Consider the following 21,167-nt stretch of genomic DNA (forward strand, 5'->3'; position numbering starts at 1 on the left):
GTTAAAAAAAACAAAACCATGATATACTATTCGCAGTGCAGTAGACTGATGTTTATATAAGACTTTTTATTTACTATTGGTATAATTCGATGCAAGTACTGAGTCTGTGCTTGCAAGAGGAAACAATTTACATATTTCTTTCTTATGGAAATCCATTGTATTTCATACGCCTATGAATCAATGTATTCTCGGATGCTTTCTCGCGGTACAACATATATGTTTCAAAGCAATGGAGACAAAGATGCACGATGATTACTACTTAAGAAATTATACAACAATGGAGGAAAATAACATTAATGCAAATATTGTAATTAATAAGTGTGTGGTTTCGGGATTATCATTCGAAAGATCGATTTTCGTTAACATCACACTTTTTCTTCTTCATTTTTTACTAAGAAGTATTAATTTTACTTACACAGAAAACATTTATACATGTATATATACACACGCACGTACATATATATATGTATATATGTATAGCATCATTAGAATCTCTCATTCGAGTTCACAAAACACAGCACGTTACGAAAGGAATCACGTTACTTTCGGCAAGTGCAGTGCCTGGTTTCCACGTATACTAGATACCACATTTATAAATTACACCTTGTTTGTAATAGGAACTCAAGCAAGAATTGTAAAAATATCGAATATAAGGTACACGTATTACCTAAAACTGCTTTATATCCTTTAATATATATATTTACACTTTGAAAATGTTTTATTATAATCACAAATCACTTTCAATTTTTCTTTTTTTGTTTGTTAGCTGATAGTTTCGTCTCCGATAGTTTTAATTAAGAATCTCCACGTTTATAAAAGAACGAATATATATAATATATCAATATAAATGTTGCAGCTTTGTATGAAATGAATATTCCTCGCGTAAAAGTAATTACACAAATGTTGAGAAAAATAAACACAACGAACGAATTATCTCTTTAATGTACATTAATAAATAATTTATTAGGTATCCTGTATCCTACTAATATCATGGAAAATAATACAACGTAATAAGAGTACTTTCTTATCTACGTTATATAAATGTGTATTTTTTTATATTCTTTCTTTTCTTCTTTCCATTTTTTTATTCTTGTTTATAAATGCAATATGTAGTGAATCGTAGAAACGTAGTAGTGTTATTTTTTTCTCATGGATTACATCAGAACGATTCTTTGTAGTAAGAATAGTTACGAAGACAAGAAAATATTCACAAGACAACTTCTCGCTTCATAGCGTCTAAACACGTAAACGCTAATTCGCATATCCTTGTAATTCTTCTTTTTTTTTTTTGCTTTTTTATTTTTCTAATGGAGATTCTACTTAAAATTAATTCTATCGATTTTTCCAAGATACCCTATTTACCATTCTTTTTTAAATTGGATCTTCTATTTTTCTTGTTTTATTACTGTTTTCTGTCATAGATGATAGATTGTGAGATCCATCTTACTTAGCTATCAAAACTCGTCCAGGCGTACAAATAAACAACAGACATCTACTCAATATACATGCGAATCGCATGACTACTTTATGATTTTTGAATATAAATATACTGCCGTACGTATCGTTTGAATCTAACTTTTGTTTTAATGTTGACTACTTATAAATGGAGAATTATTGGGAGACGAGGTTATACATTGTTTCCCAAGCGCAACTTTTTAAATTATGCATCTATTATTGTAACTGATATTACTATATCACTGTGTCTAATATAATAAAAAATAAAAAAATTTATTTTGTTAAATATAGTACGAAAGGCGAATTTTTATAAAAACGAACAAGGATTACACTACCTTGGCACTTACTTCATAAATAATAAATGTTAGTTTTAACATAAAATTTACGAGATAGAAGAATTCTCATTTATTACCTCGTCCCTCTATTCCCTATAGTAATAGTAGCAGTGGGATACTAGTACTAATAATAGTAGCAGTAGTGTAATAATATTAATGGTAGCAGTAGCAATGGTCATTAATTAACTATCCGATCAATTTAACAATTAAAGAAAAGAACTGGAACAGTTGCGTATACATCTGTGTATATTCCAACGAGAATCGATTGTTTGTTGCTCTTCTTTTCTGATATAGTACTAATATTTTTTATATCTTTTCTTCCGGGTTTTACTTACTTCCGTTCCATTAATCAGTCACAATATATATGCAAGTAAGTAAACCTTTACCTATCACTAAGATTTTACATAATCGATTCTCACTGAATGTTTAAATTTGTTCTTCAAGATATGATTAGCGTAAAATACGGTTCCTTAAGTCGTATGCATCGCTATGGTTTAATTTTACGTTTCCACATAAGATTCTAGCTTCTCTCCACATTCGATATAATTCTTTGTGGTAGATGCAACATAAAACTATTGTATTGATTAAAATTCTTCTACAGCGTAATGCGATCGAAAGAGAGAGAGAGAGAGAAAAGAACAAAACTAAAGTTGTTCTATATGCAGCGATGCCTTTTACAAAACAATTATATTTTTCTTTGACATATAAAACAAATGGCGAATGTACTTCGTATGCAACTATAATTGCATTACAAAATTATGGATTTAATATTTTTTTTTACTCAGCGATGTGAAAAGAAGATAAATGAAAAATAAAAAAAAAATTCATTCCCACTAACGTCCAATTAAACGCGAGCGCAATTTATGAGTAAAATTACAAAAAAAGAAAGAAAATATTCTAGCTATATAGTAATGTTTTATGTATAATCGAGGAGATACAACGGGCGAGCAAAACATACTTCATTAAAACGTTTAACATAGCGACGTCAAAGCCTAACGAAAAGATAAGTTTGGATCTCATACAATTCGCAGGTTGTAAATGTTCGTTCCACATGTTCGTTTCACTTGTCATTACCAAATCAGGCTTTCGTATCTACCTGATATATCCTTATTAAATGACTTAATTAATTCATATCTTTGTCGTGCATTCGCAGGTGCACCCTCTTCTTTACTGAATTTTATCGCAAGACTTAGGAAGAGGGATTTGTCCATGTTATATTCACATTAATCGCTTCTTTTGGTCCTGTTCTTGATAACACATCAAAATTACGAACTCGCTATTCCTTTCCAACAAATAAAGCTCGCTTTGTTTGTTATGTCAGTTACTTACCTATAAAAGCGAATTAACGAATTGTTCAAAATGTAAGTTCTTCGGTATTCTCAGCATCTGATGATAATTCTTGACGCAATATTTCCATACAGGACTTTGGAATAAGAGTACCGACTATTTTTAAGCCTTCATCTACAAGAAAAAATAAACAAAACTTTTAACAGTTTCTATAACATGTGCAATAGTTTTATAGAATTATATTTAAACTTTTCATAAAACTTACCAGTTCGTAAGCGTACTACTTGCATTTTAGAGTTATGAGCAGAACGTGTTGCAAGAATGCTTTCAACTCGACTCCAAACGCTCAACACCGAACCTGATAATACGTTATAGGAACGTCTTCGAAGTCCAACCTCGCAATCCATACCAAGAGTCGCGTTTTTACAATTGCCGCGCCAGTAGGCATGTGAACATGTATCTACAGACGCTTCATATTGTTGTGACCAATGTGGTTCTGCTTCGTCTGATGATACCTTCTTATATTTTTTCTCTAATTCACCTAGAGTTTCTTGTCGTAATTGCAATCCTGTATTGGGTCTTTAAACAAAAACATGAATCACAATATAATCAATTTTAAATTGTTAATCATTATCTTATATTTATTACGAAAAAGACACTCTACCTATAAACCATATACAGCTGATCTTTTTTACTCTCAGATTTTTTCTTTCCGGTATCTACTATAACAGCAAGAATAGCTGTTTGCTTTCCATTACGGATCTGGTGGCTTAAATAGAAGCCCTCTTTGGATCCCGTCAATTCGGAACATTTGTCCATTGCCTCTGCCCAATTCATTCCACGTTCAACATGAACAACGTGAAGCTCGGTTGGTGCCTTTCCAGTAGCGTGTTTCCGTAAGAAACGGTATAACTTAACCCTTTTTACATTTTCTCCAGATGTACCAAGATCGAGAATACCCATGTCGAAACGACCGGTCTTTTTTGCTTGCGTGACAATTGCGTTCAGAGTGTCGGTGAAATATTTAAATAGCCGATTTTGCAGGTCAACCGGCATACCGAGAATACGATTTAAGAATTTTGACATGTTGTTATAATCTTTGTCCAACGTGAGTACACCAGGTGTGCTCTCACTATTGCAAATTAAACCAACACCCACTAATGCATCAGCCACATCTTTGAAGAAATCTCCGTGATAATCTTGTGGTGGTGGTACAAGCGGAGGCTCGTATCTAGTAATTTCATTTATAAGAGAATTAATTTAATTTAGTAAACCATATTAGACATTTCAAAAAGTGTATAGGAATATATAAGATATATTATTAAGCCTCTACTACCGAAGTACCATATTTAGTATATAAAGTTCGAGGTGGAGTCTATAATACTCCTGAACTTTATATTTAATTTATATATAAATAAAGAACATTACTGGCAGTCTTTCTTATTGATTTATCTCTGGTACACATTTTCCTAATATACATAACACAATAGATCCGCCATCATCCAGACCAGAGATGGTCTGCCAGCCGATTTCATCAGAAATTATTACAGACAATATCTCGCAATCCTATTTACTGGCTGATTGATTTTGTAACGATACAAAGGTGCAATATCAGTCCTTATAGATTTTTCACTTTATATTTGTAGATATCCTATATCGTAAAAGAATCTTAAGGTAATTACGCAGTTTACGGATTTCTCTCAATTTTTCCCCCTTTAACGGACTCCATTGCACATACATCAGTTATCATTTAATAAGATAAACAAACTATGTAAATTTATTTACGTAATGCATATATCGTTGTACTGTCGAAAGGTAGGCGAAATATAAATATTTAGTTATAAACAAAATGGAAGACTTCAATCTGAGACTCCACCTCGATAGTAGAAGGTTAAATTATAAGAAGTATACAAACTTCATAATAGTTCTCATTGTCGCTTCAAGTGCTGCACGTCCGTATTTATTATCAATATTGAATTGCGAGAGATCTCTGGTTTCTGTAGCTCTTCGATCACCGTGCGTAAGAGCTCCAAGACTTTCCAGACGCTTCGCAACGATGGATGCAAATCGTCGTTCACCGGCTAAATCCGAGATAAGGAATATGTATTCCGGAGCATTCACTTGATTAGAACGATGCGTTCGTCCGAATTGCTGTATCGCTCTGTCTGCGCTCCATGGTAATTCGAGAGTAATATGCACTCGTCGCATCTGATTCCTTGCTCGCCTATCACTTTGTAATGATATACCACTGCTGGCTGCTTCAGAGATAATGGCCACTGTTTTCTCGCCATCCATAAACCTATTACGACATTGAACCATTCAGATTTAAAGTAGACTTTTAGATAGAAAATAGAGATAGAAAGTAGACTTTTTTTACATGTATATTAAAGATAAACTTATTATGTACCTCTGTTTTTCAGTTAGATTAAGCGTTTCTAATGGAACATCCACTTCAGATCTGGATTCGTACTGAATGGTACCATCTTCTGTCTGAACAACTCGCCCTTTCCTACCAGTCATTTCGGCGACATTTTCCGGCCCACCAAACTCGTCAATTAGTTGATCCAAAGTATTTGGTGGTAGTCGTTCGCCTAAGTCTTCGACCTGTGATAGTAATTCCTTCTTCATGGTGTAGGCACGTTCCACGGCGTCTCTCGATGGCGCACGATTGCGCGTCGCTCCAGCAGCTATGGGTCCTGTATAATTTATCAATGTATTACCACTACATTTGTTCTTAATCGCGGTAATATTTCTGAGAATACGAAATATATACCAGCTCGTTTCTTCACTGGTTTTTTTTGTTTCTTGGCGCCTTTCTTCCTTCGCCTTCCATCGCCTGAATCTGTAATATAAGTAAGAAATTAGCAGAACATTTTGATTAAACGATTTTAACCCTTAATTAGTACCTTTAGGTCATAAGTAACACACAATAGTTTGAATAAAGTAAAATTAAGCTTTCAATTTTGATTTATATTGTATAAATTACTATTCATTTTTAAAATTAAAATGTATGCTTTATTTATATTTCACAATTAAATAATATTAAATTTAATTTAAATCAGTTGCTTATGATCTAACGATACCAGTCAAATAATATGTGAAACCTACCAGAGTCTGATTCGCTATAATTGAAAGAAGAATCAGAAGTGATATTACTTTCTTCGTCAGTCCTATGATCGTCTTCGCTCTCGCTGCCACTCTGTTTATATTCCGAACCAGAGCTATGTCCACCATTCCTCTCGTCATCGGTAAAATCGTCATCCGATGGGAATGTACGAACTCTCTTCGAGGCTCGTTGAGCTGCCTGTCGTATTGGTTTTCTTTTACTTCCACCCGCAGAACCGCTAGCTCCATCAATATCATCGAGATCGTCTAATCTCTGCATTTTCGATGGTTCAATACCAAGAACTCGATGTATGTGATTACGGTCTGATGCTGGAAAATGTTTCTCCACTAACGTTTGAAGTACTCCTCTAAAATAAACACATTCATGTAGAAATAAACAGTCTTTTTGTATTTACATATTAATAAAACTGAATGATGTATTTACTTTGCAGTGGAAACGAAATCGCTTAATTCACCATCGTCGCGTTCCAATTGTTCTAACGTGCGTGCCTCACCGGTAGATTGTAGACCTATAACTACACATTTTCCACACTTTACGGCTTCACGTGCAACTGCCACAGCATGTTTCACTTTAGCAGCGATACATAGATATTTGAAGAAGCGTTGATGTGACGACCAGAACTGTCCCCACATAGTTTTCTTCATACGATTCTCGGCGTCCAATAATTCTGCTGCTTCTTGAAACCTCTGCATTGCTTCAACCCACTATACAAAATTTATTAATTAATAAATTATTAACCGTCAATTAATTAGATCTTCTGTTTTAATACTCACAAGTTGAACTGAATGATCATAGACCTCGGTAAACTCTTTGGATAACGGTACTTCCTCTATTTTAAAGGCTACTCCATGAAAACTGAGTTGTCGGGCGATGTACATGCCTCGCAACTTCATGTCCATCGCTACGATCTCCATTGCACCGACTCCGCGCTTCTCCACGGCGGTGATAAAATCATTGAATTCGGGGAATGGTGTTCCTTCGCCCCACATACCTAATCGAACCATGTAGGCCATATTACGGGGCTCGGAAGCGCCTGTGGCACTGGCATACACTACTCTAGCTTTAGGAAGCTTGTTTTGCAACTCTAGGACTGTCAAACCTGGAATACATTGGAAATTGCAATAAATTATATGAAACATAATAATAAATATACAACATTATTGTACCACAAAACACAATTGCATTATATGAAACATAATAGCAAGCATGTTACATGTATAAGTTTATAATACAAATAATGTGTCTAATATACGTACCAGTTTTAGTAGGTTTTGAACTTCCCGTAGGACATAAATTCTTCGCCCGATGACACTCATCAAATATAATCAACCCATCGAAATCTTCACCACACCACTGTAAAAGCTGTTTCAATCGACTTTTGTATTTTCCACCACTTTGCGAAGATTCTCCAATTAAAGCTGAATATGTACTGAATATTACTCCTTTCTTTACGTTACCATTTACCGCTGACGAGATCTTTGCATACTTGAATTTGTTTAATGCATGAACCTAAGAATACAATTTATATTTCCATTCAAATTTTACATCGACTTTTATATCAACAAAATTAAAATAATAAATGATTGATATCTCCAATTTAAAGAATAAGTACCTCAATTTTTGACGCGCCAATATCATTTAAATCGCGCTCTGCATCATATTTGAGATCGTTCGAGACAGATACCCAAATAGCACGTTTCCTTCCTTTCAAGTAATTTTCGAATATAATTCCGGCTATAGTTCGTCCTTTACCAACTCCTGCACCATCGCCGATAAGAAAACCAGCGCGTGTACCATCTGGTAAGAGATGTTCATGTTGCTGAGACGCATACGTTATTGATTCAAGTTGCAGCGCAGATAAAGCTCCAGTTCGCATCGTTTCTTCTGGTATCGAAAGCTTGTACCAGACGTCCGTTGGCTCGACGCTAGATAATGATGCAGTTTCCACAACAGGATCTGGATGCTTCCGTCCGAGTTTAACTATGGATTGTATTAATTAAGAGGTATGTTATCTAATAAATAAATATCAATGTAATGTATTTTCAAAGTGAAGTTAAATAACATACGTTTAGTAGGCATATAGTCGGCATACGTTTCTGCAACACCCATATCTTCATCATCCACCTCCTCTTCTTCTGGTATGGTAGGTTGCATATTCATTTTTGCAGGATCTCCAGCATTCATCCATAGCTGAGACACAGCTTTGCCTACAATAATGTTTTAAATTACTGTATTGTGAGATTAAAATCTTATTATGTTAAATGATTTCAATTAGTAATATTATAAACATAATTATGTGTTTCAACAATATTATAATTATTAAAATGATTTTAGGATATTACAAATATGAAGAATACCTGACAGCCCACCTGGCCAATTTGGATGTAAACCATTTTGGTTTAACAATTGAACAAGAGGATTAACACCCATGTTCATTCCAGGCATACCCATAAAACCACTCATTAAGCTCATATCCATGCCTAGGGAACGATAACATATGTAAAACTACTCAATTACTCACCCAGTATTATAATTTATAACACTGTTTAAAATAATTACAGATAATACAATAGTTAATTACGCTTAAGTTACAATGTTACAATAAAATGCAACAATATGGGTATAAATTTATTATACAAATATACTCTTGATATAAAAGCAATAATGTATGTGCATAAATGACTTGTACATACATTTAATTTTTATAATACAGACAGGAATGAATTATTTTATGTTATAGAATATTAGGAATAAATAAAAAATATGCTGTACTCACTTGGTGGAAAGAAAGCTGCAGGGTTAAAACCTGCAAGAGTTGCTAGTCCTGGTGGAAAATATGGACCACCAGCAGCAGCTAACTGACCTAATTGACCTAACTGATTTGTATTAACAAAACCAGGTGGTGTACCCTGTGATCCTCCTACACGTACCATTTCATAACCTGGTGCTGCTGTCTTAGTCACCAATCCACCAGGAATTTTATTACCAAATTTCTGATTTAACACTGTTAAAGAAATATAATTTCAAAAAATATAAATAAAATTCTTTTTGAATTCATTGCATATTTTTCTATCATATTTTTCTATTAAAACTCTTCTTACTATTTAAACCTCCTTGTCCTTTAGCCATTGCATTAGATGGGACATCTACAGGTTTTTCATCCTTAATATTCGCAATCCCAGTAGCAGTGGCAAGATCTTTCCCACCACCTAATGAGAATTATTATGCATTAAATGCTTTTTTTATATTTAAAAATGAAATATTTACCAGGCACACCCATGTTATCGGGATCTTCATCCTCGTCACTGCTGCTATCTTCATTCATTGCGTCCTTATCCCTTTTAGTTGACTGACAAAAGATTTGTTCAATGTTTTAACAGCACATATTATTACATATTAATTTATCATTAATCTAATAATAAATTCAATGTTTAACTTATTACAGTCATTATTGATATTTTTAAATTTATAAGAAAACAATGGATCAAGCATAAATTTCAGTGCATTTTTAATCTGCAACTCACATTTTATAGTTTCATAACATTATGTAATAACTTTTTATCCATAAATATAAGGATAAATTAAGTCTAACTAGAAACATAAAAACTGCTATCATGTATAGGCTTTATCAACTTCCCTTTTTGTAAATTTTTTAATTTCTTTATCAATATTATTATCTACATCCGTAAATTCATTCATCACAAAAGAATGACATAAATAACAATAAATTCCAAAGTATGTATATTTAAAAAACCAATACTCATTATATTATCGCTTTCCCTTAGCTTTTAATTTTCAAGTTAATCGATGTATTTTTTGAATGGCTCGTACAATACTACAATTCGTATTTAATTGAAAAAAATAAGAAAAGGAAAAGAACAAGGAAAGCGATCGTGAACTTGTTTAACTCGAGGAAAAAGCGGGAGGGATACGGAATAGGGAGAGGGAGGCTAGTGTCGGTGAGTCATTTAAAATTACAATAAGAGGGACTGTGTATATACGCGATACACGGTAACCGCGTCTAATAGGTTAGTCGTGCCAATAGATGGGATGCACAAAGAAATACGTATTAGTATTGGACGAAAGAAGCGCGCCTTCTCAGTACCAGTGAAACGAATCATAAACAAAAACTCACCATGTCAAAAAATCCTTTTATAATCTTGGCGGTTACTGAAGAGTCAAGATAACTGGGATATCTTGACCGAACACCTTGTGAATAATTATCTTCGCCGTGTGCAATCGAAGATGCTGACTTGTGACAGGGTGCACGAGACACTTTTTTCCTCGTAAAGAATATTTCGTGTTTCGTGTCTCGTTAAATGGACATCACTCAGCAACGTTCAGTTGGCCGGTGAATTGTGCGAACTAGGAAATCACAGTGTTAGAACTTACTGTGCGCTTAGATCGTGCCATTTATGCGGTCTACACCGATCATACAGTTGAAACGCGTTTGCCAAACACGGCTGCCGCCATCTTGGCTTTCGCCCGGCCCACGGTGCACCGCGATGCAAATACAAAAACACACGCGCTGGCTATGGCTGCTGCTTGCGGAATATAACCACGCGGCGTTGCCAAATTGTAACGATTTAAGAGAACATTCTTAGGAGCGCGTTAATCAAAAAATCACCGCTCTTTCAAAACACCATATCTGTAGCTTACTATACACATATTTTTTTATACATTTCAATATTCCTTGACTGTTTCCGTACGCTATATAAAAATCACATTTATATCTACTTTATAGAAAAATAACATTTTTGTTTATTGTATTTAGTGTATATATTGATATTTTCAAAAACCATGATTTGGCTTTGTCATTTTATGTTCTTAAAAAGAATCAATGTACAATTTGGAACTAATTCTATAATAGTATTGGTAAAAATAAATACAATGCAAAAAGTATTTATTTAGTTATAAAACATCACTGAATTTTTAAGACTGTATTTCTCAAAAATGTTAAAAGTGGACATACAATATCACATAACATAAATACATAACATAATAAATACTTTATGTTGATTCTTAAGAAAGAAAATAAAATTAAAAATAAAAATATTTGATATTTTATAAACTATCAAATATTTAATATTTTTTTAATTATTTATTATTTATTTAATATTATACACTGATTACATTGGCAAAATTTGGATCCAATCTGAAAATATATTTAGAAATTGCAATATACTTATTTTAAACTTATATTTAGTAAAAAAATTAGTATAGAATATGAATAATCACTTTAAGCACATAATAAAAGTTAAAGGTAAATACTGAATACTGAGATTTATTAATATTATGAATAATATTATGGATGATTGTCCGTTTGAATATTTTTAAGATCTGTACAAAATATACACTTGTACTAGATATCTTACAATTTCTATATACATATTCAGAATTGTTTCAAATGTTACTAATATAATCCAGATAGTTGGGTGTTATTACAGTACTAATGTAGTTATAACATAATATATTCATAAAAGATGTCGACAAGTGCATGAATATTTGGCCAATATATATCGTTTATGAAGTAGAGTAAGATATAATGTTAAGTCTGTATTTTTGTACTTTTATATTAATACAATTAATAACACTAAGCGATTACAGAAAAAAAAGAAAAGTATGACCGATACGGTATGTAATGAAAACGTGCAATTTAACAAGTTAAAATTTGAAATTAGCGCGGAAACCGAAGCAAGATGGCTTCTGAATAACGCCTTCCTTCGACGAAATCAATGTAAAGATTGTAACCAGGGAGAGAACAATAAACTTAACTTAACGTAACATCGATTCTTATTCCTCTTGATCAATGATATTATATAATAATTCTAATTGAAACATTAGCTCATAATTAGATCGAAAAAGCAAAAGATAAACCCATATAAGGTGTTTAAAACACGAATAAAAAGAGCGGAAAATTCTGACATCTATCGACTATTCCGTAACTACATTTTTCATGACAATGCATGCAAATTTAAAGCGAACAGTGAGGCAAGCAAGGATCGGTGTAAATAATATTAACAAAATATTTAGGCGTTAACATGCAATTCTGATAGTTCTAAATGATTAAAAATAAATGGTTCTTTTATATTGGGATAATTTGTAGGTATCTTGTTTCTTCAATCTGACAAAAAAAACTTTGGATCAGTATATTTATTTATAATACCATTTAAATAGATAGTTCGCTGATTTACTGGCTCCTCTCTGATTTGTAGTACGAATCACAGGTCACTTTGACTAAAAACACGAAAGACACGAGAAGACAAGTCGTTGATACGTGTTAAAACGAACACGATAATTTTTTAACAATTGCTTATTTGAGCACGTGTACTTCGAAATTACAATGAACAGTAAACAAACCATGCATATCGCGTATCATGTGTTCGTAAGCGCGTGGTTACACTTAAATGAGCTGGGCGGACGCTTGGCAACGTTGCAGAGGCGCCGCGCTGATCGTTAGTTGATTTAAAGTATCCGCGGTAAAAAGAAAAGAATATGACAGCTATCTCTTTACAGAAATATCAAATAACTCAGATTTCGATAGATTTAGATTTTCTTCGGAAAATCAAAGGATTTCGAGCCGACGTTTCACTAAAATAATATGTGTTCATCTAGAATTCTACGATTGCTTACCTAAATCTATCTAAAAAATAACATCGTTCTAATACGATCGATCCGAGCTTCGCGCCGCTGACACCGCTATCTGGTGGCCAACTCCTGGAACTAAACGATATAGGAAAATGATTTGATTTCGTCAATTTTATATCGCGAATGTAGAAAATAAATAATTAAATTTATACGTTTAAGTTATCAATGTACATACATATATATGAGACACTTTTAATTGTTGTATCTTGCTGCTTTATCTTATTTTTTTTAGTTAGAGTTAAACATATGTATTTTTTCAATGAGTCTTCGTATTAATCATGTAATGATATATTCTTTATTCTTAGAAGATGTATATGTCTTTGAACATTTCTGTATTATATAAATCAAACAATGACTGTCTTATTGCATTTTTCAATTATTTTTACACATGTATATGCATACCTTTTATTTAGTAAGAAGATCCGAATTTTATGGCATTATACACGGTTTAGACGTATTTATTATAAAGAAGTTCTAGTATGACTAACAGCTGAATTTTACAACTTAAAACAGGTTTAGTATAAGAAAATATAACATAGTGAATTTATAATTTATGAAGCATAAATAGTAGCTCACGAAAATATTTAAATAGTCGTAGAAATTTTTTATATGTATATTATACAAAACATTTTAAAATTTCATTAGCATTGTAATGAAAAATTAAACTTCGTAAAAATCATCAAAGTATTTAAACAGTCAATTGTTCGTTATATTAATAAGCAGAATATGTAATGAGACCACTTTTAGCAGTAATTGTATGCTTAAAATTACTATTCATGCTGTATACTAATTTTTCGCTATATATATATATATATATATGTCTGCAATAAATGTTTTGTGAGTTCTATACACGTTTTTGGAGTGATTTCAAATTTTACTATTATAATTGAGATAATCGTGTCTCATTATAGTGTTAACGAAATTTTAAAAAGTTACATGTAATACATATAATGTAATATATCCATAAAAATCTGTTATAGTAGGTGTTCAACTAATTTTGTGAGCCATTGTAGGTTTAATTGTAAAGAAATATACAGATTAACATTGTAAAATCACGTATATATAGTTTATGAAATATATAACTCTATAGAAAGCGAACGTTGTAAAAATTTAATTTTGATTATGAAGTATCAATTCCTGACTGATTGTATCCTACAAAATTGAATTGTATGGACGAGGGATAAAGGGATAAAGATACGAGAAAAAATGAGAAACCTAATCTATAAAATGTATTTAGAGAGCAATAAAGGAAATATATGTGTGTATCTACAGTACTCAAAGATACAGATAGTATCTAATTTAATAATAGTATATCGTGTAGCATAGTAAGCAACATGGCGGCATATCCGGTATGTTATTTCGATGTTTGTAATTACAATTACTGCCTTGCCTCCTCACAAAATGCTTCGAATAGATTAATGAAATTGTGAACAATGGCGACTATATAAATTACTTATTATTCGGTCTTAAATGTTGCCTCGTGTTTGTAAAAATAAAACGAACACGTTTCGTAAAAAAATACACGAGTGTGAAAATTCGAATTAATCAAGGAATCATTTATGTTAAGTACATTAGCGTCGAAGTGAATCGAAACGGCCGTCTCGCGTAGCTAGAATTTTGTATGGGAAAAGTAGAATCAGTATTCATCCGTTACATAGGAAAATCAAGGGGTAACATGGTGAAAGGTAGGAATATAATTCGAAAAAATTCATCTACATTTTCACTAAACATTTTATTCCGATAATTAGGTTATGTTTTGATGGTTTTTACTTCCTCTCTTCCTCTCCATTTTGAATGTTACCTCAAAGACGCTAGTTTCCCAGAACATCACTTAATTTCTGCACAATTTTTACCAAATAAATTGTCCCCAATTTTTATTTATACACTTACGCTCCTAAAATATATTTCTAGTCACCAGAAAATGATATATTCGAAAATATTAAATTTTATATCTATGTACATATTTTTTATATTTCATTACTCATTCGTCACGCTCATTGTAACAAACAATTATTATTGCAATAATATTTTTCACAAAGTGTCGTAGATATTAATATGCATCTATGACAATACGATATTCACAGATATACATACATATATACTGTTACATATGTATACAATGTTGTGTAGGTTCTGTAATTACAATGATAAGACATGAAACTTGATCAGTGACATAATATATGTACGTATAATGTACATAGTTTAAAAACTCATATTTAACAAAAATAAAATGTTAGATAAAATTAATATTACAATTAGCTATGGTATATAATTTTGTATATTATCATATTTAATATTTTATATTTCGGAAGATTTATAAAATATAGAGTATAAATGGTTAATTTAATTGTAGGAAGACGAAAACGTGTGCAAACAAGAAATACAATTCGTACAAGAGCTGCTGTTTTATCCCCTCAATATGATATAACTTCACCAATGAAGAAGGAGGCTAAACTGCATGATAGTAATGTTAAAAATGTTAATTCTGATGAGATCCATTCAGTATCTGAAGCACATAAAGTGCCTATGTGCATAAGTTCCTTTTTCTATACACAAGTACGTAATTTGTTTCAAATACAAATTAAACATGTGAATTTTTCCTCTGAATGCCCAATTTTTTGGTTGAAATTTATATTTACTAAAAATACTTGTTAGAGTTCAATGATACCAGTTTTAAGTTTAGAAATCTACTAATTCAAATGTTATAACTGTGTAAGACTGAGCATTTTTAGAGTATTTTACATGTTATTTTGAGTATTTGAGTATTTGAGTATTTTACATGTTATTGGGTTCTATTTATGATTTGACCAATTGGTTCATTGTATCCATATTCTTTAATCTAAGTATATTTTATAACTTATATACAAATATATATTTTTTATTCAAAATGATAAAATATACAATAGTATCATTCATTTTAAAACATAGATTACAGATGTCCCTAAAAATAAAGCTTCTATCCTGCCTATTGAAGAAAGGTTTTATGGAAGTAAAGAAACCAATGATGTACAAAATGATATTCTCACTGATGTTGGTCAATTCAGAACGGATGGTAACATTTCATTAATTGCTAATTGATAGGTCATAATGTACATATATTTAAATGATAATGATTCAATAAATAAACAAATTTTCAGAAACACCTGTAGCAGTACCTATTCATGGTCCGTCAACACCACACAGGATTAACATGCCAAACCATCAATTGGAAGATTTAGATGAAAGAAATACGAATGAAAATATGCATAAGAAACCTGTAGTAACTCCCACACTTAATTTGGAGCAACAACCTTTAAAAAAGTCTGCTAATCATAGCCGTAGAAAATTAACCAGCAATCAGTCTGCCACAAATCGGTCAATAGATTCTTCAAATACTAAAAGTACAAATCATAAGCTTACTGACTACTTTCCAGTACGCCGCAGTGTAAGAAAATCAAAGAAAGCTGTATTAGAAGAAAAGCAACGTGATATGGAAAATAAAGTGCTTTATCAAGTAGAAGAAGGCTTAGAAGTAAGACAAGTTGATGAAAGAAAGTTGTTATTTTATCGTAAATTCCACATAAAATATTTTTCTTTAGGTAAGACACTTTGCTGGTAAAGGTCGTGGTGTAGTAACAACACGAGAGTTCATGAAAGGAGAATTTGTAGTAGAATATATTGGTGAATTAATCGATCAAGTAACAGCAAAGAAACGTGAAAAAATATACGCACAAGACCAGAACACTGGGTGTTATATGTATTATTTTCAACATCGTAATCATCAGTATTGGTAGGTATTTTCTTCATTAATTGTTCATAAAATTATTGTAAATCATTGACCACTTACAACATCACCATATTTTTAGCGTCGATGCAACAGCAGAGACTGATAAGTTAGGTAGATTAGTAAATCATTCAAGAAATGGTAATTTAATCGCTCGAGTCGTAGAAGTAGAGTCGACGCCACACCTGGTACTTACGGCGAAAGAAAATATACCTATAGGGGTGGAAATAACATATGATTACGGAGATCGAAGTCGCGAAGCTATTCGTCATCACCCATGGTTGGCATTATAGCGCTTTCAAATAATTAATTAGTTATAATAGCATGATGTATTGTACAGCAGAATTCGTTCAATTGATTTTGTTCCTCCTATGAAGGAACAATAAATACATATAGAGAATTTTAGTTGAATTTTATGAGTAAAAATGTTTCTAAGATGAATGTATCTCTACTTTGATATAACAAATATGTAATTATATACTTCCTTATCTATGTAACAAAGCAAGAGGAATTAGAAGTATTTGATATTTTATAAAATTGATAGTTTAGCTTGCATACGTGTTTTCTTTGTTACATAAATTTCATTCATAAACATTCATAAACTATTAAAAACATCAAACTGACAAAATAGATATTAAAAATTTTTAATCAAATACTTTTTTAATGTTGTTACTATTATATTTAATTATTATTTTACGACTATAAGACATTTTCGTGTCACAGTTTATGAACAAATATGTACAGTTTCTTTACGATCTTTAATAACAAATGCTTCATCTAGTCTTAGATTCAGTCTAGTATTATTGACTACAGATAAGACACCTCATTAGACATCACAATATACTAGGCGACAACCTTTCCTGGTTGAAGGATTTGTAATACACTGATATGATTACAAATGTGTTTTCTTTTCTTTTAAGTATTTTATTACGGAGTACTTCGATCTCTGTGTCGCGATACCTGTACTGTAAAACAGTTACTTTTGTTTTCTGTCAATTTGTCACTGCCAAATTCCAAATGACGTGAGGTAATTCGTAATTAACTTTATAAACGAAAGATGTTATGTAATAACATTATAAATAAAAGTAGTTTAATTGATAGAAGTAAATAATATTCGCAATCTCAATCTTTTTTGGAAATTTAGGAAACTGAGATATCGTAATTCATCTTTTATTATATGCAAATAAAAAACTAAAAGAAATGCCTTCACATGAAGAAATAAAATATCTATGATCTTTCATATCCTAAATAAATCTCTATAAAATTTTGTGTATATTTTGCCTAAGTACTTTCACCAATATTTCATCAGTATTTCTTTTATTGAATAATATTTACTATTAGTTTTAAGTATAACTTATAATAACTTATAAAACGAGTTGATAATTTACTGTAGAATTTTATCATTGCCAAGTCTATTTATGCGATAATTTATTCGTGTTTTTTATCGATTTGTTGAAGCATTTTATACAATTATATGACAGAAATAAATTAAAAAAATTAAAATTCTATGTTGATAGTAGTATTGTAATAGTGTATGTTAATATTAATCATTATTGTCGTTATCATTAGTATTATAAAGGACACAACTTATACAGATATAGTTTTATTTTAATGAGAATCATACATAAAATATGTAATTTATTTCGAATCTGTAAATAAACACATTATAGTATGTATTCTCACAAAATATATTAGTATTTTATCATATGAATGAAACTACTTGATTCCCAATACAAAGTATTTTCGTAACAATAAATACATATTGCATGATTTTTTATTTATTCTCCACCGTAATTTCTTCATCATCCTCAGAATTTTCACCGCTTCCTATAAAAGTTTCTTCTTTTGCTTTTAAAAATGGTGGTGGTAAAAGAGATGAGAACTCCGATTTTTTTGGTAAATGTATAATATTACTTAGTGACATTTCTTCTATTAATGTGTCATCCATATTCTTGTCCTTTAAATCTTCTTCACTTTTAATAATCGATTGAGCAACATTAGATTTTTCAAGCAATACATGTAATTGCGGTTTTGTTCTATAATTAGAAATTTTATTATTACTGTTTATTAAGGAAGAAGTATTAAAGGAAGGCATAGGTGGAGATGTGGAAATTTGCTGAAGCTGATCATCTGAAGTACTTGTTTTTGTTATAGCTTTATACATTCGCTCAAGTGCCTTTGATTCTCTTTCAGACATAGATTTTTTCTTATCGGCTAAAGCATCCTTTAATTCAACCATAAAATTTTTAAACAACGTTTTATCTCGTTTAGAACTGTACAGTGATATTTCGTCGGCTTCTTCACTCAAAGGTTTCAAATATTCTTCCCTAATATATTCTTCGAATACCTCATCCATAATTTCCGGTTCTGAATCAGGTACAATATGGATATTCGAATTTGCATTTAACATTGAAATATTCGTTTCCAAACAGTTAATTGTAGAACCACTATTTTGCGATTTTACAAGAAATAGACTACTAAACTCAATAAAATCTTTTGCAGTGTCAATACTTTTTTGAGCTGCAGTTAACTTCTGCATTGTGTTCTCCATACAACCTTCGTTTGTTACACTTTCAATTACATTGTTATCAATATCTTGGAGTATTGAGAATATGTGGCTGTAAGCCAACTGTAATTTATTAGAAGCTAAATAAAGGTGCATATATAAATCTTGCCATTTAGATGAATCTGGACCTCTAAAATAATAGAAACACATAAACAATCCGTAATTTTTAACATTTATAAAGACATTTTAAAAAAGCATTCTTACCTATATTTATATGATATGGGTTCTAGTTTAAAACTATAATAAGCATCAATGTGTTCTGATAACTTGTTTTTATATATGCTTAAATATATAATTAAAAAGCGTATGATATAGGCCAATTGTAATTCAGGAATTTTCTTGTATGATTGCTGCCAAGTATAATTATCGTATGCTATAGTTAATAAATACAACATCTCAGACTGAGTGAGGATATAAGTATGATATAGAGTCTATTAAAAAAATAACATAATGTATAAAAATATACAAATATTAATTACAAAATAAGTACTAGAAGATATTTCATTTCAACCTTCAATTTTTGATAATTTATTTCACCATGTATTTCAAATGATTTACTATCAAATCTCGTTAATAAATCTTCATTACAAATATCTACTGGTAGCAGTTTTATAAGAGTTAAAGAAGCATGATAATAGATGCAAGCAATAACTCCCAAATATTTTACTAAATTTTCCATTATGGGTTGCAAATATTTCAGTCTACCTGCTGTGAGATCACTGTTGAATTAGATATATTAGAAATAATATAATATTACATAATAGTCTAATAAATTGTAAAATTTAAAAGCTTACGAAAATTGTTGGGAACTTTTCCCTTGGTGCAATTTTATTTTATACCCATATTTCAAAATTTTCAGTCCCTTCTTACAAAGATCAAAGAAATCATTCTGTAAAGACACAATAGATTTTAGATCCCTGTGTGCCCTTATTCTCAAAAATTCTATATAACTAATACAATATAATACAGCTAATGCAAATAAACTAGCTGAACTTTTATATTGGGTATTATAAGATATATAGGCTGAGGATGATAAAATAGTGCCAAATAAAATAAATTTTGATGTTATAGTCCTGCAAAAAAGATAATATGGATATCGTTTTATTTGATTTAACTCTTGCACCAATTTTTGCTTTTTATAGTTGAGATAATTATAGTTAATTTCAGTACCATTTGATAAATTTAAAAGTTTACCTCCATGGTTTATATTCATATTTATCAAGAAAACTATGTATTGCACAACCATGATCATTTAAAAGAATTTTCGCATTTAAAATAGTTTCCACCTGTTTGTAGGATATACTATCATCCTAACACAAATAAAATTCTTCATTACAAATATTTTATAGTATTACTTAAGCATGTTGAGTATAATATTTACCTGAATTATTCCCAAGTATATAGAATATAATTTTTTAAAAATATTTTTTACGTTAAATATACAATTCTAAAAATACAAAACTCATTTATAAAATGCATATCGTATGATTTTCATTGGTTCATTTGAAAAAGTACTCACAAATAGTTTAAGATACTTCTTTTCATTTTTAGGTATTTGTTTTTCTATTGCTACACTTTCAAAGTCGGTATAACCTAATTTGCATAAATGTTCGTATAATGACGAACCCTAAAAAATAAAAAGTAAAATATAATAAAATATTAAACAATGATATATTATTGATAATTTATCAAATGTAGAAAAATTTAAAATACTTTTATGACAACATCTTCGTCTTCATCAGTGATATCAGTAGAATTCATGGTGTATTTATGTTTGAAACAAACAATGAATTATATAATATTATTTCAAGAATTTAAGTTTCTTTTACATTCATAAAATATACTTGTCAGAATATTTTATTGATATATTTTAGGTTAGGTAAAGATATTTCACATATCACTTTATTTTTTTGTTGTTGTATAATATATAATTTGAACAGCTTCATTTTTCCTTATTCTATACAATTCCTGCTTTAAACTTATTTA

General features: G+C 30.7%; 3 protein-coding genes across 4 annotated transcripts; 1 reads left to right on the forward strand and 2 right to left on the reverse strand.

Moving 5' to 3' along the window:
- Positions 1-51: 51 nt before the first annotated feature.
- On the reverse strand, positions 52-10,749 carry LOC100744057 (protein strawberry notch). The gene is made up of 18 exons (XM_003488139.4): positions 10,340-10,749; positions 9,472-9,553; positions 9,306-9,413; positions 8,981-9,208; positions 8,562-8,684; positions 8,271-8,411; positions 7,817-8,184; positions 7,461-7,713; positions 6,978-7,303; positions 6,628-6,908; positions 6,186-6,550; positions 5,851-5,919; positions 5,485-5,773; positions 4,993-5,376; positions 3,742-4,308; positions 3,343-3,656; positions 3,120-3,251; positions 52-3,037 (listed from the first exon to the last, which is right to left on the reverse strand). The coding sequence occupies exons 1-17, from the start codon at positions 10,340-10,342 to the stop codon at positions 3,145-3,147; spliced, it is 4,008 nt and encodes a 1,335-aa protein (XP_003488187.2). The 5' UTR covers positions 10,343-10,749; the 3' UTR covers positions 52-3,037; positions 3,120-3,144.
- Positions 10,750-14,136: 3,387 nt separating this feature from the next.
- On the forward strand, positions 14,137-17,726 carry LOC100745456 (histone-lysine N-methyltransferase PR-Set7). Of its 2 annotated transcripts, none has more exons than XM_024366378.2 (6): positions 14,137-14,201; positions 15,206-15,408; positions 15,781-15,904; positions 15,990-16,363; positions 16,431-16,621; positions 16,698-17,726. In XM_024366378.2, exons 2-6 carry the CDS (start codon positions 15,289-15,291, stop codon positions 16,906-16,908), a joined length of 1,020 nt encoding a protein of 339 aa, XP_024222146.1. In that variant the 5' UTR covers positions 14,137-14,201; positions 15,206-15,288; the 3' UTR covers positions 16,909-17,726. The 2 variants fall into 2 exon arrangements, with proteins under 2 accessions (XP_024222146.1, XP_003488028.1); XM_003487980.3 differs by having other exon boundaries at positions 14,192-14,537.
- A 300-nt stretch (positions 17,727-18,026) lies between these two features.
- On the reverse strand, positions 18,027-21,118 carry LOC100749520. Its single transcript, XM_012383410.3, has 8 exons — positions 20,895-21,118; positions 20,701-20,808; positions 20,563-20,628; positions 20,376-20,491; positions 19,976-20,254; positions 19,693-19,900; positions 19,386-19,612; positions 18,027-19,311 (listed from the first exon to the last, which is right to left on the reverse strand). Exons 1-8 carry the CDS (start codon positions 20,940-20,942, stop codon positions 18,390-18,392), a joined length of 1,974 nt encoding a protein of 657 aa, XP_012238833.1. The 5' UTR covers positions 20,943-21,118; the 3' UTR covers positions 18,027-18,389.
- Positions 21,119-21,167: the final 49 nt, after the last annotated feature.

This window comes from Bombus impatiens, unplaced genomic scaffold (assembly GCF_000188095.3).
Source record: "Bombus impatiens unplaced genomic scaffold, BIMP_2.2 scf_0217, whole genome shotgun sequence".
In the NCBI taxonomy this organism is placed as follows: Eukaryota; Metazoa; Arthropoda; class Insecta; order Hymenoptera; family Apidae; genus Bombus; species Bombus impatiens.